This window comes from Erinaceus europaeus, chromosome 2, assembly GCF_950295315.1.
Source record: "Erinaceus europaeus chromosome 2, mEriEur2.1, whole genome shotgun sequence".
Lineage (NCBI taxonomy): Eukaryota > Metazoa > Chordata > Mammalia > Eulipotyphla > Erinaceidae > Erinaceus > Erinaceus europaeus.
The window spans coordinates 56,991,903-57,014,865 of record NC_080163.1 but is presented as its reverse complement, the minus strand read 5'-3'; the positions used below and the strand labels follow the sequence as shown (position 1 = coordinate 57,014,865).

At 50.4% G+C, this 22,963-nt stretch overlaps 1 protein-coding gene across 3 annotated transcripts in view; it reads left to right on the top strand.

Moving 5' to 3' along the window:
- Window positions 1-22,674, top strand: part of PDGFRB (platelet derived growth factor receptor beta) — a 50,495-nt gene extending 27,821 nt beyond the window's left edge. For all 3 annotated transcript variants that reach the window (XM_007516401.3, XM_016185296.2, XM_060181051.1), the window contains 14 exons: window positions 887-1,098; window positions 3,672-3,766; window positions 4,874-5,006; window positions 5,555-5,659; window positions 5,912-6,022; window positions 8,866-9,025; window positions 10,064-10,224; window positions 10,746-10,864; window positions 11,347-11,469; window positions 12,131-12,242; window positions 13,566-13,665; window positions 14,976-15,081; window positions 15,677-15,909; window positions 20,770-22,674. In XM_007516401.3, coding sequence (XP_007516463.3) covers window positions 887-1,098; window positions 3,672-3,766; window positions 4,874-5,006; window positions 5,555-5,659; window positions 5,912-6,022; window positions 8,866-9,025; window positions 10,064-10,224; window positions 10,746-10,864; window positions 11,347-11,469; window positions 12,131-12,242; window positions 13,566-13,665; window positions 14,976-15,081; window positions 15,677-15,909; window positions 20,770-20,941 — 1,942 coding nt within the window. In that variant the 3' untranslated portion in view covers window positions 20,942-22,674. The remainder of the gene's footprint in view (window positions 1-886; window positions 1,099-3,671; window positions 3,767-4,873; window positions 5,007-5,554; window positions 5,660-5,911; window positions 6,023-8,865; window positions 9,026-10,063; window positions 10,225-10,745; window positions 10,865-11,346; window positions 11,470-12,130; window positions 12,243-13,565; window positions 13,666-14,975; window positions 15,082-15,676; window positions 15,910-20,769) is intronic.
- The last annotated feature ends 289 nt before the right edge of the window (window positions 22,675-22,963 follow it).

Below are 22,963 nucleotides of genomic sequence, written 5' to 3'. Positions count from 1 at the left end.
GAGGGGAAGACAGGGAGAGAGAAAGATACACACCTGCAGACTTGCTTCACAGCCTGTGAAATGACTCCTCTGCAGGTGGGGAGCCAGGGGCTCAAACGGGATCCTGATGCTGGTCCTTGTGCTTTGCGCCACCTGCGCTTAACCCGCTGGGCTACTGCCCAGCTCCCCCTTCTTCTTCTTCTTCTTTTTTTTTTTTTTTTTGTAACTGCCACCAGAGTCATGGCTGCCTCTCGGTGTTAACATGGTGAACCAGATTCACCACTCTTAGTGGTTCCCCTCCCCCTCTTTTTAAGAACTTTTGTTGACAGAGACAGAAATTGAGAGGCAACAGGGAGATAAAGTGAGACATACCCACAACACTGCTCACGAGGCTCTAGCCTTGTGAGCTATTTTGCCAGCCCTAATTAGATAAATATATATTTATCAAGCAGCACGATGCCGGTCCATTCAAGATTCTCGAGATCCTGCCTTTATATAGTTTGCATCCTAGCAAAGGGAGACCAGCATTCGACAGCAAGAGAAAAACAAAACAAAAAACCCTGAAAGTCACACAGAAGACTTGAACCTGGGTCGTTGCATATTGTAATCTGTGCATTCTACCAGGGGTTCCACTGCCCAGCTTGACCCTTTGCCTTGCCTTGTACATGATGGTCAAATGAAAGGGATGGATTTTGCAATCTGGGGACCTTTGTTCTGGAGTGGGACCTGATGGTCAAGGGTGAAACATCTCCCCCTGCTGGTCAAGGCAGGGAACCACAGGAAAAAGCTGGGACTGGTCATCCTGTGTCTTTTCTACCTCTGCTTTGTGCTACCTGCTCTTGGCCTGGGTTTTCCCTGGCCTGCAGCAGGAAACACTGGAAGCCCATGAGGTCTGCTCTCCCGCCAGGTGTCCCCGCAAGCCACTGCCTACGCATCTGGGAAATAGTTCCGAGGTGGAGAGCCAACTGGAGACTAATGTCACCTTCCGGAAGGAAGAGCAGGTGTTTGAGGTGGTGAGCATACTGCGCCTGCCTCAGGTGGACCAGCCAGTGTTGGTGCGCTGCACGGCCAGCAACGGGCAGACTGACCACATGCTGGAGGTCACCGTGGTGCCGCACAGTGAGTCCTGGAGCCTGGGTACCCCCGGCAGCCTTCTCCCTACCTCAACCCACTCATACCTGGGTCTGTGCTTATATCTGCAGCTGGCCAAGGTATTAGGTTCACAGGCATTCAGGGGGCATTGAGACTCCACAGAGTGTGGTCTTGTTTACTCATAAGGTAAGACCACCTTGCCTACCTTCTCCCTGAAATGTGCATCCCAAGCGTTTGTCTGTAAGTTGTGCTGGGACTAGCTCCCTTGCCTCTGTGAGGTGTTTCTGCACTGTGTGTCCAGAGCTGCATCAATAGCAGACCTGGTCCTCACACACAGGAGCCAACCCTCCGAGTGCTGACTGTAAACCATATAATAAGAAACACCCAGTCTCCCAAAGATTGATGCCCAAAGCTGGAGTGTCTGTAAGCCATGCACAAGAGTGCAGGCAATCCCTAAACACACAGAGGAAACCAGAAGTAGAATTCTGTGTGGGAACACATGGGTGGACAACCCACATGCAGGTGTGCAGGCAAGCATGTAAACAAGGTGCACACAACTCGTGTGTGTGTGTGTGTGTGTGTGTGTGTGTGTGCATGCAAACCTATCTTATGTGTGCCTGTGTGTGAGGAGCTGCAAGCACAGTCAAAACACATGTGCCTGGTGGATGGCACATGCCTATTAGCAGGGTCATGAGCACATATATGTGATTCTGGCCCATGTGGAGAGCCCCTCTATTCCCAGATGGATTCCTTTGCTGCCTGCCAATCCTTGTGTATGATATGAGTGCATTTCTGTGCATGTATTGGCATTCGCCTGCTACCTCGCTTGGTGAATGGTTATAGCATCCCAGCATCCCACTGGAGGTGTAAAGGCCAAAGGCTGACTGTTACTTCTTTCCTGGTGCCCATAGTTCAGAAAGGAGGCAGGTGAGGAACTGGGCAACTGTTCTGTGGAACTCAGCCTCAGGACTATTTGTGGGACTCAGGGAAGTATCTTCTTGGGGTGGGGGAACGGAAATTCAAGATCAAATCCTTGAAGATAAGCAGGCATTATCCTGATAAGGAAGGATTTTCTAGCTGTCTGTAAAAAAAGTCCTAAAGTGAGGAGGGGTCGGGTGGTAGCACAGTGGGTTAAGTGCACATGGTGCGAAGCGTGAGGACCAGTGTAAGGATCCCGGTTCAAGTCCCCGGCTCCCCACCTGCAGGGCGGTTGCTTCACAAGCAGTGAAGCAGGTCTGCAGGTGTCTTATCTTTCTCTCCCCCTCTCTGTCTTCCCCTCCTCTCTCCATTTCTCTCTGTCCTGCCCAACAACAACAATAATAATCACAACTATTTTTTTAAAAAAGGGCAACAAAAAGGGAACAAAAAATAGCCTCCAGGAGCAATGGATTCGTGGTGCAGGCGCTGAGCCCCAGCAAGGGGCAAAAAAAAAAGTCCTAAGGTGTGACTTTTGGCAGGGAAACGTAAGGAATCACGTGTGTGTGTGTGTGTGTGTGTGTGTGTGTGTGTGTGTGTGTAGAGGCCGGGCAGCAAAGTGGGAGGGCAACCACTGCGAGCCAGGCTGTGACATCTAAGACTTTATTTATTTATTTATTTACCAGAGCACTCCTCAGCTCTGACTTATGGTAGTACCAGGGATTAAACCTGGGACCTCGAACCTCAGGCATGAGAGACTTCTGTATAACCACTATGCTCTCTCTTCAATCACTCTGAGACATTTTGAACACACTTATGCACACACTCAGGCAGACCCTTTGTACATGTAGGCACTCTTCTGACGCACCTGCCTCCCTGTGCCCTGCAGAGGGAAAGATGGAGGTTGATATCTTAGCCTTCTCAAATCCCTCCACACACACATACACAGCCCTGGATGGGTGGACCCTCAGGCCAACTGATTGGATAAAGATGCCCCTTTCTCCTTGGAGATGACTCTCCGATGTGTGTTTTTTTCATGGGCCCACAGAGCATGATCTGGTAGGAAGAGGGGTGGGGGACCCTAAGAATGAGGGACAGGGTTCTCTGGAGATGGGAGAAGGGTTGGTGGGAGACAGACGAGGAGGTGTGCCATTGGTGGCCAGTGAGGCAGGACAGGGGAGACGAGGTCTGGCCAGGTGGATGCAGGGGGAGGGGACAGTAATGGGGAACCTTGTGGCAAAGATGCTTAGAGTTCAGGTGAAGGAAGCTTGGGGCATGGGTTTGGGGGCAGAGGCAGCCCTATACAGTCACCCCAGTGAGGTACTTGGGTGACATGGGGCTGGGGAAAGCTGGTCCTCTGTACTGCGGCTACAGATCTCTCTTAGTCCTCTGGTCAGGCAGTGTCCTAACTGGGGTGGCTCCAAGTTGGGCTGTAGATTCAGAAGAGGGGTGGACCTCAATCAGCTGTCATGAGTGTATAGCCCCCTCCCCAGTAATCCAGAGAGGCTACTAGGGGTTGGGACATTTGGGGGAGCAACTGAGGGTTTAATGTCACAGCCTGAATTGGGGTGCAGGTGGTGCTCTGGGTAGGGCAGGCACAGGGTTCTGTGGGGTCAGAGGCAGGGGCAGGAGCAGGCTGCCACAGGTGCTCCGTCTGCTATGGCCATCTCTGTCTCTGCCTCCAGCCCTCCCCTTCAAGGTGGTAGTGATCTCAGCCATCCTGGCCCTGGTGGTCCTCACAGTCATCTCCCTCATCATCCTCGTCATGCTCTGGCAGAAGGTAAGTCCCTGTCCTGGCCAACACCCTACACACCCCACTCCAGGGCTCTGCCACCCTTAAACACTATAGGATATGGTGACATCTGGACCTGGCAAGGAGTTCAGTGCAAAATGTTCTAGAAGGACATCTGGGCTGCCTTCACCTCACAGCTGAAGCCAACAGGGGCCATCCAAGGCTCCCAGACCCTACTGTCCCTTCCCCTGTCCTCTCAGCCATCAGCCCTGTCCATCACAGCCATAAGACAGGGGACACTTTGGCTGAATTACATAGACACTGGGTTTCTCCCAACTTTCAGCTATAGGGACATGCTAAAGACCGAGGTGTGTAGATTCCATGTTCTATGCCAGGAGTTCACCCAGCATTTTATGAGCCTTGAATCACCACTGTGGCACCCCACACACACACACACACATACACACACGTACACACTCCATGCTGTCATTCTAAGATTCCAACCCTGTGATTCCAGCAGTCAATGGTTTCAACATTCCAAAGCTGTGTCTTTCCTCCTTCTGGCTGTGACTGACTGAGCCAGCATGGGAAGGGGTTGGGAAACACTCCCAGTGCTGCTCCCCATCAGTCTCAGGGCACCTGCTTTTCTATCCTATCTGAGGAGCAGATAGGGCCCTAAGAAAAGCTGATGCTAATGGGGCTGGCAAGACAACTCACTTAGTGCACCTGCTTTATCATGGGCACAAGCCAGGTTTGAGTTCGGCTCCCACTGCACTGGTGGAAGCTTCAGTACTGTGATATCTTTCTCTGTTTCTCTTCATTTCTGCCCCTGTATTTTTTAATGAAAAGTTTGGAGCAGTCAAGTCACAGTAATGACCAAAGGAGTAGGGGGTTGGGGAGGGGGGGGGGAAGAAAGAGAGAGAGAAGGGAAAGTTCTAATAATCTGGGTCTTCAGCTGTGAGCTTCTCTTCAGTCACCCCCCCACACACACAGACACACACTGCACCCCTTGGTACCTGCTGTCACCTAGCTCTATGAATAGGTTGCTCTGGGCCTAGGTGGGGTTGTGGGGGGCTGTCTCCTGCTGCCTATGTTCCAGAAAGAACTGGATTTGGTGGGCCAAGGCCAGGACACCTCTGCATCTTGATTCTTCAGAAGCCACGCTATGAGATCCGGTGGAAGGTGATTGAGTCTGTGAGCTCCGATGGCCATGAGTACATCTACGTGGACCCCATGCAACTGCCCTACGACTCTACCTGGGAGCTCCCACGGGACCAGCTTGTGCTCGGTCAGTCCCTGGGAGGCCTCTAGGTGGGCACTTCAGGAGAGTGGGAGCCTGGGGTCTGGCCCCAACGTTTTGCCACGCATAGCCGACTTTGGAGACTTGAGTTCTTCTTTGACCTTCAGTCTCTTCCTCAGTACTATGGGAACAAGATGATCTGGGGATCCCCACTGAGGTGCTGTCATTGAATGGCTCTGAGGTGGGACTCCTCTATGGTGAGGGAGGAAGGACTCATCCAGGGCTGTCTGCGCCCTGCTACGGAGGCTGAAGGTTATAGAAGCACTGTGCTCCCCCTCTGGGGAATGAGGAAGAGAGGGAAGAAGGGTGGTAGGTGTCTGAGGGTTCAGATGGTCCAGAAAGCAGGCAGGATTTAGCTGGGCTTCTGGGAAAGACAGAGATGTCAGAAGCCTCCGTGGAACACCTCAAATCCACAAAAGACTCCTCCTCCCCGAGTGCCAGGGAGCACTGAGTCCCGGGTGGCTGCCGGGATATCGGGTTGGTCTTGGAGCTGTGACTTCCCGACAGGCCTGCACTGAGGGTCCCTCTCTCCCCAGGACGCACCCTAGGCTCTGGAGCCTTTGGGCAGGTGGTGGAAGCCACCGCCCACGGCCTGAGCCATTCCCAGGCCACCATGAAGGTGGCTGTCAAGATGCTGAAATGTGAGTCCTGGGGGGCGCCCCTCCCGTGCATCTCTCCCCCTCCTCCTTCCAGGTGCCCTCCACACTCAGCCCGCTACCCCATCCCCTGCCTGGTTGCTGAATCCTAGAAGGACGGTCACACTGCAACCGGCCCTTGACTCTGCATGAACCGAGAGCCCCCTGTAACCCCCAACCTACTGCTTTGGCCACCTGCAGGGGGTGGGGCCTCTAGGAGGGGGAGGGGACGGGGCCTGAGGCCGCTCTGTCCCACAGCCACTGCGCGCACAAGCGAGAAGCAAGCCCTCATGTCGGAGCTGAAGATCATGAGCCACCTGGGGCCTCACCTGAACGTGGTCAACCTGCTGGGGGCCTGCACCAAAGGAGGTAGCTGATTGCTGCCCGAGGCTTGGGGGAGGGCGTGGGGGGCGGCGCCAGTGCGCAGACTCCTCCCTCCAGGTTCTCTACTCAACTCCCTTCCCCTCTCTCTGCCTCTTCCTCGCCTATCTTCCCTGCGCCCAGAGACCCCAGCAGCTGGGGCGCCGGTGGGGGTTGTGGGGTGGGGGGTGAGAACGTGCCCGTCTCGTGCAGCACCTCCCTCCACAGACCCTCATGGGGGTGGCAATCACACACTCTCAGAAGCAATCAAAGCCAGAAGTTTCAAAATCAGTTTCCTTCCTTCCTTTCTCTCTTTTCTTTCTTTCCTCTATCCTTTTTAAAATTAGATATATTTATGATAGAGAGAAAGAGAGAGGAAGGGAGAGAGAGCACGCTAGAGAATCAAAGTATCTGTGGCATATGCAACACAAGGTTCAGACTTAGAACCTCATGCTTGAGAGTCCAACTCTTTATCCTCTGTGACCACCCAGGATGCTCAAAATCAGTTCCAGTCTTCTCTCTCTTTAGAGACAGAGAGACACAAAAAGAGATTGAGAATAGAACACACACTCTCTAGCTATTATTCATAGGTTTTTATTCCTTTAAAAATAGAGATTTATTTTATTATATAGGAAACAGTTTCATATGAGACAGAAGGAGACAGGAACCAGAGCATGACTCTGGTACATGCAGGGCTGAGGGTTGAACCAGAAACCTCAGGAACGCAAGTCCAAATCTTTACCAGTTGACCTATCTCCCAGCGATTATTCATTTTCCTTGGTATTGGGCAACCATAACAAATAAGTCTTCAACCTCATTTGGGTGCCTAGTGTATAAAGTCTATAAAGTAACTTTATTATCAGATTACTGTTTCAATCCAAATGCATTGCCTATACTTAAAGCTGATTGGTGGGAACAGGAGTCTATGGATGGAAACACATTTTATTTCTTTGATTATTTATTTATTTATTTACTTATGATGGAGAAAGAGAGGGAGAGAGAGAGAGACACCACCGCACAAAGGCTTCCTTCTATGTGGTGGGACTTGAGTTCAAACCTGGGTCATGCACATGGCAAAGCAGTGCACTACCCAAGTGAGCTATTTCACCAGCCCTCAAAATCAATGTCTAAATAGAGGAGTCTTCCAACATTTTTTAACTTTAACTTTCAAAACACTTTTCTTTTTGGTCGGAGCTTGGGTTTGATACATGTGTCATTCACTGCTGCTGGGATTGACTTCCCATTCAGATGAAGAGACAGAGATAGGTAGGTAGGTAAATAGGTAGATAGATAGATGAATAGATAGAAAAATAGATAGGTAGATAGATAGATAGATAGATACCAGAGTGCCACAGTTCCAGAGTCCCCCACCCCTACCCCCAGTTCCATGGTACTTTGATGTGGTTCCAGGGCACAAGCCCTGGGACATGACCAAGGCACATATGCTACACCCGAAGGTATCTCTCTAACCAGGCAATGCATTTTTAAAAGTAACTAATGCTGGATTGGGTGGTGCGGTGATGAGCTCTATGAGTGGAGACCACTATCATGGGAACTGGGAGCTGCCTCTGCTCTGTTCACAAAGTCCCATCACCCGCCTGTGTTTATCTGAAGCTTTGACTGCAAGTTAAGTTGCAATCAGGAAATGTTATTGTTCTCTGCAGCTGTTTATTGTGAGATGTGGGATTTTCCCCAGTATTGTGCAACTGTAACGAAATGCAGAAGTGTGTAAGCATCCCTGAGCCAGTGTGTCTACAGTGGTTATCCATTGCAAAATGTGCATTTCAGAGCCAGTGAAATGGCTCACTTGGATAGTGTGCTGCTTTGTCACGTATGCAGCCCAGTTTCAAGGCCAGTCCCCCACACGCTGAAGGAAGCTTTGGTGCCGCGGTCTGTCTCTCTCTTCCCCCTCCCTCTCTGTATCTAAAATAAATAAATAAATAAATAAATAAATGTTTCCTGCTATAGATTTCAGTTCCCACCAATCAGCTTTAAATATAGATGTTGCATTTGGATAGAGACAGTAACCTGATAATAAGCAGTTCTTTTTTAAAATTTATTTATTTATTTCCACCTTTGTTGCCCTTGTTGTTTAACATTGTTGTTGTTATTGATGTCGTCGTTGCTGGATAGGACAGAGACAAATGGAGATAGGGGAAGACAGAGAGGGGGAGAGAAAGATAGACACCTGCAGACCTGCTTCACCGCTTGTGAAGCGACTCACCTGGTTGCAGGGGGCTGCAACCACGATACTTACGCCGGTCCTTGCGCTTTGCGCCACATGCACTTAACCCACTGTGCCACCGCCTGACTCCCTATAAACAGTTCCTTTATGGGCCTTATACACTAGGCTCCCAAATGAGCTTTAGGCTGAAGATTGAGTAGTGGCTGGGAGATGGTTCAACTGGTAAAGGTTTGGACTTGCATGCCTGAGGTTTCGGGTTCAATCCTCAGCCCCACATGTACCAGAGTCATGCTCTGGTTCCTGTCTCTCTCTGTCTGATGTGAAACTCTCTCCTTGGCAATAAATTAAATTAAATAAATCTTTTTTTTTAAAGAAAGAAACCTATGAATAACAACTAATAATGTGTGTCTGCTATATGCTGGTCAGCTGACAAAAGCATTATCTCACAACTAAAAGGACAACCCTTTGCAGTGGTCTTGCTAGTCCCACTGGTCAAAGCTCAGGGACACTTGGGACCTTGCACACAGAGGCAGGAAGAGAGCCCCAACATGCTGGCTACTGTGCCTCTTGGCCATTTGACTCTACTGCTTCTCCTGCACGCAGCCTGTTCTAGTGGGAGCCTTAATCTCCCTGGCGTCTGTGTATCCCTGAGTCTGTCCCTCCTCAGGGCCCATCTACATCATCACCGAGTACTGCCGGTACGGCGACCTGGTAGACTATCTGCATCGCAACAAACACACCTTCCTGCAGCTTTACTCTGACAAGCGTCGCCCGCCCAGCGCTGAGCTCTATAGCAACACCCTGCCTGTTGGCCTAGGCCTGCCCAGGTGAGCCCTGCCCGGGGTGCCTCTGCCCAGGCAACTCCTGCCCAGGTAAACCCTGTTCAGGAACACCTGCCCACAGAACTGGACAGAATCTCAGAATTTGATTCAGGGGGCAGCCCTGTGTTGTGCCCGCTCACTAATTCCTTTCTTGTCCAGGACCCTGATAGGGGGCCCAGGATAGGTAGACTTTTCCTGGAGCCAGGGCTGTTTCTCAAGTTGCTCTCAGAGACCTTCAGCTTGGTCACCCCAGGCAAGGACTTAGCATTAGAGCCCAGGTTGAGGCTGGTGGGGTCTGCTGCCACCTACTGACTGACTGCAGTATGGCAGACAGGTCCATGCCTCGCTCTCTGCAGACCTGGCCCCTCGCCAGTCGTGGTCTCCACAGAGCTCTGGGGATTTCTGCTGCCTGCTCAGCTCTGCACACCTGGCTCCTGCTGCAGCTTCCCAACCCATTTACATCTAGGCCATGCTCTCCAACATTTCCCAAAGCATTTTCTCGTTCTTTGGCTGATTGCAAAGCAATGTATGTTTATTGTACAGATGAGAGTAGCTTCTCCCCAATGCTCTGATGGGCCTTTCCCTCACTCCAGACGTGTGTGTGTGTGTGTGTGTGTGTGTGTGTGTGTGTGTGTGTGTGTGTGTGTGTGTGTAGACCCTCGACTGTCACTCAGAGAGCAGGTGCTGCAGGGAGACATTGGTTCGGGGTTGTAGCACAGGGTGGCCAGATGCAACTGGAAAGGCAACTTGGGCCACAACTGTCTCATGACCTTTGCCCTGGGGTGCTGTCATAACCTTTGGGTGTGAGGTCTCTGAGGACACTCACTGGGCCTTATGTTACCCTGCCATGCCCAGGGCCTTAAGACTTTGTCAAAAGGGCTCACTCAAACTGTGACCAGTTGCATTGTGACAGATCAGAGGAGGATGAGTGAGTGACAGGAAGAACACACAGGTGGAAGGGTCTTGCAGACCCCAGAGCTGAGACAGGGGCTGGAAAGACTGTTGAGACTGTCACTCCTCTGATGGTGCTCCTCTCACCCCCAGCCACATGTCCCATCCCAGGGAGAGTGACGGTGGTTACATGGACATGAGCAAGGACGAGTCGGTGGACTATGTGCCTATGCTGGACATGAAAGGGGACATCAAATATGCAGACATCGAGTCCTCCAACTACCTTACCCCTTATGACAACTACGTCCCCCCCGGTGGGTACTCTCAGCGTCCTCACACTTGAGTAGTGAAGTCACTCTTCCAAGTGTTTCTTGTGCCCAGCCTGGAAGCTTCCCATGGGCAGATAGTGGCCTTGTGCCCCTTTCACAGACGCCAGGATTGAGGGTGACTGCCTTCCTGCCCATAGTTGCTGAGGTGGAGCCCCTTCATCTGCCCCTGAGTCTGGGTCCTGGGCCTTGGGGTGGTGGTGGTGGTGATGATGATGATGATGATGATGGTGCTGATCTGTAAAGAACAGGCTTCAGGCTGACGGACTGTCCCTGAGAAGCAGGCCAGGCTGAGTAGAGGTGGCCCAGAAATAATGCCACTTGTTTGCCTGGCCACTGACAGCACTAAGTAGCTGAGGTTTAAGTTAGAGACTTTCAAATTATTTCTTTATAGGGAGATATAGAGGAGTAGTCACCACCAGTTGAGGACACCCAGGAGCCAAAGACCAGGGCTCTGTGGCTGTGGGGAGACATTTAGTGACAGGTGACCTTCCTGCTCTATCTCTTAGCTCCCGAGAGGACCTGTCGGGCAACTTTGATCAACGAGTCCCCTGTGCTTAGCTACACGGATCTTGTGGGCTTCAGCTACCAGGTGGCCAATGGCATGGAATTCCTGGCCTCCAAGAACGTACGTGTGGAGGCCGGGCAGTGGTACACCCAGTAGAGCATACACATTACCATGTGCAAGGACCCAGGTGGAAGGCCCTGTCCCCCCACCTATGGGGGAGGTGGAGGAGAAGCTTCATAAATGGTAGAACAGAGCTACAGGTGTTGTTTTCTCCTCCTCATCTCTCTCTGCTCTCTCAATTTCTGTCTCTGAAAGAAAGAAGGAAAGAAAGGAAGGGAAGGAGGGAAGAATAGTGTGTATGTATCCACAGCAGGCAAAATGGTCAAGAGTGTGTGTGGGGGGGTGGGGCATCACCCAACCAGCCAAGTGCCTCCAAGCCCACAGTCCTATAGGGAACAATGTCCCTCTGCTGTTTGAGAATAGCAAATGTGTGCATGCCGTGTGCCTCTGTCACCAGGGAAGTTATAAGTTTCCCCAAGCCCTCCCCAAGCCCTTGACACGGACAGTCTCCCCCAAATGGCCCCTGTGTCCATCCTCTCCAGTGTGTCCATAGGGACCTGGCAGCCAGGAACGTGCTCATCTGTGAAGGCAAGCTGGTCAAGATCTGTGACTTTGGGCTGGCACGGGACATCATGCGGGACTCAAACTACATCTCCAAGGGCAGTGTGAGTGCCTGGTCCTATCCTAGGATCTCCTCCTAGGAACTCAGAAGGGGGTCTCCTGGTGGCTTGACTTCCTGATGCTAACAGGCCAGGGCCTACAAGAAAAGCCCTCAGTTGTGTGTGGTGTGTAGAGGACAGAGACGCAGGGACCTAGATTTCTGTTAACAGCAGGGGGGTGGATAACCCACTCTGAGGAGTTTGGGAGGGCATTGAAGTCAAGGTGTCCACTCAGCAGAGCATTGGGGGATGCAGGGCAGGACATGAGTGCGGGGGGTAGGGGGAGCAGGCAGGATGTGAGCCCTTTGCAGCTGGGGACTCTGAGGCCCTGAGCTTGGGGGTAGGGAGGTGGCGTAAAGGGTCTGTCTCAGAGAACCAAGGCAGCTAGGATGAGAGCTGGGGCAGCCCTCGGCAGATTTCTGCCCCCCCCCCCACCTTATCTCCAGCATCCTGGTGGGTACACATTTCAGGGCTCTAGGACCTATCTCTCTGGACAAAAAACTGCTGTGTCCCCAGCTGTTGGAGAAAGAAACACAGCCTTGTGTTCCTCCAGCCAGCACTAGGCTGTTACTGGGCAGGTCCCTAGGGGTGGGGACAGAGAAGGCTCCAGGGTGGGAGGTGAGTGGACTGGGTGCCACTAGGCTTAGCAGCTGTCCTTCACCCACAGACCTTCCTGCCCCTGAAGTGGATGGCCCCCGAGAGCATCTTCAACAGCCTCTACACCACCCTGAGTGACGTGTGGTCCTTTGGGATCCTGCTCTGGGAGATCTTCACGCTGGGTACGTGCACCCCTCTGCCCACACACACTTGCAGCCCCAGGGCGTGTGTGTGGGGGGTGTTGTGGGACAGGTCTTGGGGTTCAAGCTCGGCTCTGTTGTCTTCTTGGTGTTGTGTAACCTTGGCAGAGCCCTTAGGGGTTCTGTACCTCCCTTCCTGCATATTGACGCTTTTGGGCAGTACAATCCAAAAGCTTACTTGGGGGGGGTCAGGCAGTGATCTTCTGTTGAGTGCCCATCTCACCATGTGCAAGGACCCAGTTCAAGCCCCCAGCTCCCACCTGCAGAGGGGAAAATTCATGAGCAGTAAAACAGTGCTGCAGGTATCTTTCTCTCTCCTCTCTATCTCTTCCTCATCTCTCAGTTTTCCTCTGTCCTGTCAAAAAAATAAAATAAAATAAATTTAGGGTTAGTGACCCTGGGTCCATACTCCCAGAGGGTTAGGAAATAGGAAAGCTATCAGGGGAGGGGATGGGATACCGAGTTCTGGTGGGAAATGTGTGGAATTGTATCCCTCTTATTCTATGGTCTTGGCAGTGTTTCCATTTTATAAATAAAAATTAAAAAAATAAAATAAAGTAAGATAAAATTTAAAAAATAAAAGCCAGTTGTGGGGGGGGGAGGGGAGGGGGATGTCAAGGTAGCTCTCCAAAAGATGGTGCATCTAACCCAAGTTTGAGCCCAGCCACTGCTACCCTGGTGGAAGCTTCGATGGTGTGGTGTCTTTCCCGCTGTCTTTGCTTCTGTTTATCTGAAGAAGTTGGTTGGAGCAGTGAAGTCCTGATGATGACAGAAACAAAACAGAACAAGCACACCTCGACTGACACTCATTGCCTGGAGTGTACTTTTGTCTTTTCTGCCTGATTTACCTTCTCTTATATGTTGGGCAAATGGGGAGGGAGCCAGAGAGATAGCTCACTGGGAAGAGCATATGCCTTGCTGTGAACATGGGACAGATCTGAGCCTCAGTACCCAATGGGTGAAGCTCTGATGTTATGGTGTCTCTTTGTCTCTCTGTCTCTTTATCTCTGTCTCTGTTTGATTGAAAAAAAAAAACATCCCAAGAGTGCTGTAATCATGCACAAATGAAGCTCCAGTTCTGCAGGAAATAACCAGAAAAGGCAGCTGGGCTGTGGCTCTCTGATTATCTGGGGGAGGGCAGCAGGCTCTGTCCACAGCCTGTTATGGGCTGCCATGTCCCAGTAGTGAGGCCACTGTGCCCACACCCAGGGCAGTGCTGGTGGGTCTCCCCCTACCTCTGGAAAAGGCCCCCTGCCACTTCCCCAGCACCTCCAGCATGTGCATCTCTGTCTCCCTACCCACCAGGCGGCACCCCTTACCCCGAGCTGCCCATGAACGAGCAGTTCTACAACGCCATCAAGCGGGGCTACCGGATGGCCCAGCCCACCCACGCCTCTGATGAGATGTGAGTGGAGCCTCTTTCCGCGTGCGTAAATGTGTGTGTGTATTGGGCGAGTGTGTGTGTATTGGGTGAGTGTGTGTGTGTGTGTGTGTGTGCGCGCGTGTGTGTGCGCACTACTAGTCTGAATCTAAGGGAGACACGTTAGCTCAGAGAGGAAAAATATCTCGCAAGGTCAGAGGGATGGCTCTCCTGGTAGGGCACTTGCCTTGTCATGTGTGGCTCAGGTTCGAGTCTGGAACCACAGGGGGCTGCCATGGCACGAGAGGAAGCTCCAGTGACCTCACCCCCCCCCCATTCTATGAAAAAGTGACCTGAAGAAATGAAATCACACCTTTCTGAGGCCCTGGCTAGTCACAAGAAGTGGGGGGGGGTATAGGAAGGGGGCCAGTTGGTGACACACCTGGTTGAATGTACACATTATATGTGCAAGGATGTAGGTTCAATCTCCGGTCCCCACCTGCAAAGGAGAGCTTTACAATTGGGGAAACTGCTGGAGGTGTCTCTCGCTCTATCTCTCCACCTTGTTTTCTCTCTCCATTTATCTGTTTCTATGCAAAATCTTAAAAAAGGAGAGGGAAGGAGTGAGAAAGAGAGTAAGAGGTGGAGGAAGAGGCAGAGGAAGATTGGGAAAAGGTGGGGGGAAGTGAGAGGGGGAGTGGGAGAGTGGTTTGGGAGTTGGTGCAGTGGTTAGACCATCGGGCATAAAAGCATTAGGTCCTGAGTTTTAATCCCCAGTATGGAATGTGCTAGAGTGGTGCTCTGGTTCTTTGTCTCTCTCTTCTTTCTATATCTACATAAATAGATATCTGGGAAGGGAAGGAAGAAAAGGGAAAATCGAGGTACAGCTGGGTCAAGGGCTCAGGAAGTCAGAACTCTCTTTTTGGCCCTAGGGTCCTGCTTTCCTCTGTGCTGGCTACCTCTTGGAGCTTACACAATCCATGTAAATAGATCCTGACTCAAGGTCCGAAGCCCGTCATCAGGGCTGGACTAGGGACACATGTCCATCCAGAACCAATCACTGCAGTAAGGGCTGAATATGCCTGATGGTCAAGCCTGAGTCATGGGTTCACCCAAAAATGGTCTAGTTCATGGAACAAGAGAGCCCAGTATGGTCAGAGCAGGACAGCAGCTGTCCATCTTGGGGTTCCAACCTCCGTCAGTGCTATTCTAGAGTTCAATGATGTAGCTCCACCCCTTTCAGAAAGGCTGGCCTGTCATTGGTCTCTTTCTCATGCTAGAAGATGTAGCCCCTCCCCTTCCAGGGGAAGCCAGACCATCATTGGCTTCTTAAAATAGACTCCTGTCCATTCCAGCTATGAGATCATGCAGAAGTGCTGGGAAGAGAAGTTCGAGATCCGACCCCCCTTCTCTCAACTGGTCCTACTGCTTGAAAGACTGCTGGGTGAAGGCTACAAAAAGGTATGGTGAGGCAGGGTGGCAGATGGGGAGCAGAGACTGGGTACAAGGGGCCAGGAAGACAGTTAGACTTTCATGTTTGAGGCTCTGAACTCCCAGGTGAGCTCCACATTAAACCAAAGCTGAGTATCACTATGGTCCTCTCTCAGTAAAATAAGATAAGATAAGATAAATATAGAGAACTGAGTACATGGCTGTGGGCCTTGGTTTCACTGTGGGTACAAGTAAGGGAGGGGTTGGAAGGACAGGCTTTGATCATTTCAGCAGCATAGATGATTTTGAAGTGAAATCTTAGGAGAGGGTGCTGACCAATTTAGATTTAAACTGGAAACTTCAGGAGAACTGGAGAGATGGCTTGTGTTTTGCCAATCACATGATCCAGGTTCAAGTCCTGGCATCACATGGGAGTGCCACAGCACTGGGGGGTAGCTCCAGTGCTTTGATATCTCTCTTTCTATGTCCCTGAATGAAAAAAAGCAACCTAGCAACAATGGAATTGTATATAGACAAGGCCCTAGCTGCTGAAACAAATGGAAAAACTTTGTTAGAGATGCCCTAATACACGTCTGGCCTGGCCACCCCATGCTTCTCCCTGCAGAAGTACCAGCAGGTAGACGAGGAGTTCCTGAGGAGTGACCACCCAGCTGTCCTTCGCTCCCAGGCACGCTTGCCTGGTTTTCATGGTCTCCGCCCCCCTCTGGACACCAGCTCTGTCCTCTACACTGCTGTGCAGCCCAATGAAGGAGACAATGACTACATCATTCCCCTGCCAGACCCCAAACCTGAGGTTTCCGATGAAGGTCCTCTGGAGGGCTCCCCCAGCCTTACCAGGTAGCTGCTCTAACCCAGGCCTAGTATAGGTGTGTGTGTGTGTGTGTGTGTGTGTGTGTGTCCATATGTCCTCAGCTCCTACCAGTGACTAGAAGAGAGAATGGAAGCTGACACTCACCTGACCCTTGATGACTCCAGGTAGAAAGGGCAAGAAGAGAAAGAATGGATTCAGGCATATTTGAAGGAGGGTTCAGCCTATATGTTGGGCTGCACCGCGGAGAAGAGAGAGAGGAGATCTGGAGCAAATGGGGTACACAAATCTTTATTACGGATCAAACAGGGTGGCTCAGGCCACGTGGAGTCAGCTGAAAAAATGGCCGTCCCCCACTACCTCACCACCGGGGGGAGAGAAAACGAGAGAGAGAGCACGGAAGTGGGGGGGGCTTTATTGGGCAACAACCAGGAGTGGCGTGTCGGGACAGGATTGGTTGAAAAGGGCACTGCGAGGATATCGCAGGGAGTGGTAAAACCTGGGGGCAAAGACAGCATCTGTATAATTTCTCAACATCTCCTCCTTTTCCTTTATATCTAAATGGACACAGTAAGGAAATATAGAATGGAGCAGGATTAAATGTTTTTAAGGAATGCCGTGCTCAGGTGGGAAGATGTAGGACATTTCTGTGGGGGAGGGAAGACTTACATGGCCGCCAACCTTGTGAGATTCATGTGTCCCCCCTGTGCTCAACCCCTCTTTAGAGAGAGAGACTTACCTGGAGGGACTCATCTCATAGGTTAAGCTCTGCCAGGCTCAACCATCTCCTCACAATATCTCTACATCTTTTTCAATCTTTCTATCTAGTCATCGCATAAGATGGTTCAATGTCTGTAAAAGACTCTATCTATGACAGAGGAATAGTAGTGTAGGGGTGAGCAGAAACCTTTTGGGCATAAACCTAAATGATATAATAAAACAGGAAGGGACAAGTAGGGGAGTAGTAAAAGCCAATGTGATGTCAAGGGAAGGATTGGTGTGTAAAGAAACGTTACCTGTCTGGGGGGTTCGTAATGAGGGGGCATTTCCTGCCTCAAAGGGCAGGACCTGTAAGCGGGAGGGCATGACCCACCAAGCAGAGGGGCTATTTGGCATTGTATAGTCCTCAAGGCAACAGTCTGTAGAGTCTATGAACTACTCAGGGTCAGTCTATGAAAAACCAGCAGCGTGAAGGGAAGGAAGCTGCTGTAAAATTGTCTAAAGTGTCCAATGCATATACCAGCAATTCTAATAGAAGTCTCAGTTCATAGTAGGTGGCTAGGGGAAGAAATGGCAGGGGATGAAACACTGCACTTCTATCTCCATGAGGAACGTCAGCCACTGGACCGCTTTTCTGTAGAGAGTGAGTTGGAACCACCAAAACGTGGCAGAAGCAGGAAAGGCAAACAGGTAGTAAAAAGGTTCTGTCCTTGGAGTCTGAATCAGGTTCTTCAGATTGCGTCAGGTGACATTTAGGGTTTTGGGGGGTGTGCCACTGTAGTCATGCCGTCTAGTGGGTGATGTCAGGGTGTGCAGGGATTCAGATGGTTTTCCTGGGATTTCTGTAAAAGAAACACAAACAATATGCTTCTTGTGGTTAGCAGGGCATCTGATTTGAATTTTTTTTTTTTTTTTTTTTAGAAAAAGCAGTTTGGTGCCTTAGCCAACTGAGTATTGGGGGATGAGATACATCAGTTAAGTGTAGAAGAATATGTGAATGTTGTTAATTCACATAACTTGTATATGGAAGAACTTTTTATAGTTTAATACCTTACCATATGAACAGATGATTCTTCGTATGAAGGCTTGATAGCTGTAATCACTTACTTGTGAAAAAAAATAAACTTGTAACAAGTTAGAGGTTTACTACAATTGATAACTCGATGATTATAATTGGTTTAAGTATCTTATAAACTTGGAAGGTCTTTCTCATTTCATTTTAAGGCTGCTTAACCAGTTTAAGCTCAATAGAATGGGGTAAGGCAAAGAACCATTGTTAGAGCCTCAGGCACGAGAATCATTAGCATAACCATTGTGCAGTCTACTGTTCCTGATTGAGAAGGTATTTGAGAACTTTATATATCAATATCATCTTATTTATCCTTTTGTTACATCCATTCAAGATGGAGACACACCCTAGGTGTGCGCAGTTTTTTTTAGGCCAACTTAGTTAAAATATATTGATTTTTAACTAATTTTTACCTCAGACTTTAAATGTAAGTTAATTTTACCTTTATGAGAACTATGTTGAAAACATTTTTCATTTAACTTTGCCTGGTAAGAATGTAGCCTTAAAGTTACATTTTTAATGTTAAAGTTAATGTTTACCAAACTTTAAACACACACATACACATGGTCTTCAATACACAAGGAGAAAAACTTTTGTTATGAAGACATGTCATTTTAAACACAAATTTAGATTTGTACCATCTTAGTTGAACCATTTTTACTCACACGGTTTAAGACTACTGAAAGCAGAGAGGTTAGACAGATGCAGGCTTAAGGTATTTAGAGAGAGTGAGGGGGGAAGAAATGGTAGGGAAGTTTTGTTTTTGGGCTCTGTGAACTAATTTTTCAGATTCTGCCATTTTGTATCAGGAGTGCCGGAGGGCGTCCTGCCTCCAGCAAAAGTGGCAGAGGGAGGGGCCGCAGAAGCTGTGGCAGCAGCCTAAGACATGTCTGCCAAAATAGGAGTCTCTGGGCAACAGCCTCATGGTCACCTAGACTAGGGCTGCTTCTCAGGCCAGAGTCAGTGCTCCTTAAAGGAGACATGGGAAGGGACCCTGCACATCTCTCAAGCACTGCGATCATGGTCAAGAGAATCCATAGTGCAGCCCCAAGTGAAACACCTCTGAGATAGAAAGCCTGTCCCATGTCCACAGAGGGTCAAGTGGCTGTATACTTACCTGCCAGTGGGCAGGTCGAGCCCCTCGTTCGGGCGCCAGGTGTCGGGCTGCACCGTGGAGAAGAGAGAGAGGAGATCTGGAGCAAATGGAGTACACAAATCTTTATTACGGATCAAACAGGGTGGCTCAGGCCACGTGGAGTCAGCCAAAAAAATGGCCGTCCCCCGCTACCTCATCACCGGAGGGAGAGAGAGAGAGAGAGAGAGAGAGAGAGGAAGTGGGAGGGCTTTATTGGGCAACAACCAGGAGTGACGTGTCGGGACAGGATTGGTTGAAAAGGGCACTGCGAGGATATCGCAGGGAGTGGTAAAATCTGGGGGCAAAGACTGCATCTGTATAATTCCTCAACACCTATAAAGAACCCCTCCAGCCCCTGTCATCTCAACTCTCCCCTCTAGTCCCTACAGAGAAGAGAGAAACCAACCACAAGCCCCCAGCACCCTCTGGACTTCTTGCTATTTAAATGAAACGGCATCCCTGGAGTATGAAAGCACACATGCGCTGGGTCCCAGTCCTGCGCTGGGTCCCAGTCCTATCCACACAAATGCACAGGTGTACACATGCATTCACATAAAAGGAATGTTCCAAGGTTCTAGATAACCAAGATGCAGAGGACATAAGCTCAGAGTCCTAGTAACCATGGGGGTGGTGGTGGTGGTGGTGAATTCTGGTCTTACTTTGTCTCCTCCTACAAACTGCTTCCTCTCTCAGCACCTCAGGATCCTCATCTGTCAAATGAAAACATTAAGAGCACTTCTTTGATTTTTAAAATATTTATTTGTTTATTTATTCCTTTTTGTTATCCTTGTTGTTTTATTGTTGTAGTTGTTGTTGTTGCTGTCGTAATTGTTGGATAGGCAGAGAGAAATGGAGAGAGGAGGGGAAGACAGAGGGGGAAAGAAAGATAGACACCTGCAGACCTGCTTCACCGCTTGTGAAGTGACTATCCTGCAGGTTGGGAATCAGGGGCTCGAGCCAGGATCCTTATGCTGGTCTTGCGCTTTGTGCCACCTGCGCTTAGCCAGCTGTGCTACCACTCAACTTCCCACTTCTTTGATTTTTAAAAAAATTATTTTGAATAGAGACAGAGACAAGGAAGGAGGAGAAAGAGAAGAAGAGAAAGAGATAGACACCTGCAGACTTGCTTTGCCACTCGTGAAGCATCCCTCCTGCAGGTGGGGACTGGGGGTTCAAACCAGGGTCCTTGTGAGAGACTGAGAAGCAGGGCAGGTGGCAAAGATAGAAAAAAACAGTAGCACTTCTTCACCAGTCTTGAAGCTTCCCTCTTGCAAGTGGGAGCCAGTGGCTTGAATCTGGGTCCTTGAATGTAGTAACTTGTGCCCTCAACCAGGTGTACCACCAAGAGCACTTCTGTTTGGAAGCCATTGTGGGATCAGATTAACTTATGTGTGGCTTTGGGGGAGTAAGGGTTGGATGGGCAAAAAATGAGTTTTAGAGTTTGAAGAAATCATGTTAAGTGAGATAAGTCAAAAACAAAAGGATGGATATGGGATGATCTCACTTATAGAGAGAAGTTGAAAAACAAGGTTGGAAGGGAAAACACTAAGCAGAACTTGGACTGGAGTTGGTGTATTGCACCAAAGTAAAAGACTCTGGGTTGGTGGGGAGTGTTCAGGTCCTGGACATGATGGCAGAGGAAGACGTAGGGGGGGTTGAACTGTTATGTGGAAAATTGGGAAATGTTATGCATGTGCAAACTATATATATAAAAAGAATGAGTTCTGGTGACAATTCCATAGTCCCAGCTCTTACACTTGCTGCTCTGTGACACTGGGCAGTGACATGAACTCTCTGAGCCACATCTGCCTTGTGGGGCCTGCTTTGAGTAGTCATCTGGGGAGGAAATGAGCCCAAAGGTGTCAGGTGCATGGTGTATAGCTGGGCACAGGGAGCTCTAGGCCAGTGTCACTGTCTCTCAATGCTTCCCTACCACCCTTTCATACCCTACTCTTCTCTCTCTAGCTCCACCCTGAATGAAGCCAACACCTCATCTACCATCTCCTGTGACAGCCCCCTGGAGCCCCAGGAGGAGCCTGAGCTGGAGCCGCAGCCCCAGGAGGAGCCTCAGCCAGAGTGGCAGCCAATCCCAAGCTGCCTGGGACCTCGGGCAGAAGTGGAGGACAGTTTCCTGTAGGGGGTGGGCCCCCCAAGCCTGCCCTCCAGAAGTTCCCCATCTACAGCCCAGCACCCAGCACCTCCTGGCCTGGCCCAGCCCACCTTGCCTGTTGGCTTCTGCCTCCCACAGTGCCCCCTTCTGGAAAGCTTGTGCCCCTGACATATCATCCCCCCCCCCCAATCTAGGGACGGGCCTGAGAGGTCACAGGACTGCAGGGGCCATGAGGCCATGTGACTCTGAGCCAGGGTTCTCCCCAAAGGACTCAGTTTCCCTGTCTGTAAGGAGAAGTAGGCATTCACTTCATGGCTGACAGGTTGGAATTACGAGGGTGAAGGCAGAGGCTTGGGGCTTAGGAGATGAACTTTGCTCTGTCCCACTCTGTCAAATGCTGATGAAGGGACCCATGGCTTTCTTTGCACTTTGATCTGCACAGGAGCTGGGGCCAGGACCCTGGCATCTGACTGAGCTGCAGTAGTGCCTCATTCTGAAGCCTCTCCCCATCCCTCCCCCCATCCCCATGCCAGTCTCTGCTTTCCTGGGTCCAAGCTGGTCTCGGGCCATACATGCTTCATGATGCCAGGGGGCTCAGTCACTTCTGAGACACCCTGGTCTGTAGCCACCTAGCCCCACACACTTGGGATATACCTTTCCATAAGAAGTGCCTGTGTCCTAGTCTTCCAGGCCCTGGGAGTCCTGGAGTCATTGTCCTCATCACTGCCAGTCTGTCTCCAGGGCTGGGCAGGCCTCACATCTGTAATTGTGTGTTAGCATGTCTTTAAGAAGCCTCCACACCAGTGGACCAGTGTCAGCCCCTCTCCTTGGCCTTGGAAGACTCTCTCGCTTCTCTCTGGAAACAGGTTTCCTCCTGGGAACATGAGCAAGGCAAATTCACTGACTTCTATTGCCCTACCAGTGTGAACATTCCAGAATATTCCAGAGCTTGCACAGTTGCTCGCACAAAGCAAAGGCAAACCTCCACCCTGAGAGTCAACAAAAGCCCAGGGAGGCCCCAGGCTACACACCAAACACTCTGGGCTTCCCTTCCCCAGGTCCCCAGCAAGTCTCAGAAGGCCAGCTGCCCAGACCTTGACTGGAAGTGGCAGCCATTGTCTTGGGAAGGCCCCCTGACTGCTCCTAGCAACATGGCAAGAGGACAGAACTCCGCTCAGCACCCACAGTGACTTCCTGGGCTAAAGAGGCAGGCAGAGAAGGGCACACTGGACTCACTGCCATTAAAGTCTGTGCCATTCCTGTGATGGACAGTGCAGGCCCCTGAGGTCCCCAGAAGGGACAAGAAGCCTCAGATGGGGAACCTGAGAAAGAGGCGCCAGAAATGGGTAGTTGGGGGTGTTGTCTTCTTACTTGCCAGCTGCCTAGTACCAAAGGATCTGGCTTCCTCACTGCCGGGCCTGTCCATGTCACTGCCAGATAAACTCCAGGCCAGCAGGCTCTGAGGTGCCAGGGGGCTGAGGTCATGGCCAAGGGAACCAGAGGAGGTGAGAGAAGACCAACGCCTTACCCCAACAATACCCCTGTGATGGCTGGCATCTCCCTATCTAGCCCCCTAAAGCTTGAAGGAGGGATTCACTATGGTACCAAAGATGTAATCGCCTAGGTTTACAAATATAGTAGGACTCACATTAACTGACGTTTATACAACAGATGTGCATATATATATATGATGTCATGTTTTCCTATCTGTGTACTATTTTTTAAGGGAAAGATTTTAATATTAAACCCAGTGCTTTTCACCTGGGTCTTGGTGGTCTCTCTTGGGTTATGGGGTTCCCATGCTGATGAGATGGCAGGATGGGGTTTGCCCCATCACAGGGTCCCCATAGGAGACCCTTTGAGTCTCATGACCATCAGTAAAAATAAGGATTTTATTTCATTTCATTTATATATTTGTGGTGGAGCCAGGCCCTCACATATGTGGTTTTGCCTCTGGATTGCCTTTTCGTTGCCATAGCACCTCCATGTGGTGCTGGAGCAAGAATCTGGGCTGTACACATGGCAAGACACATGACCAACCCAGTGAGA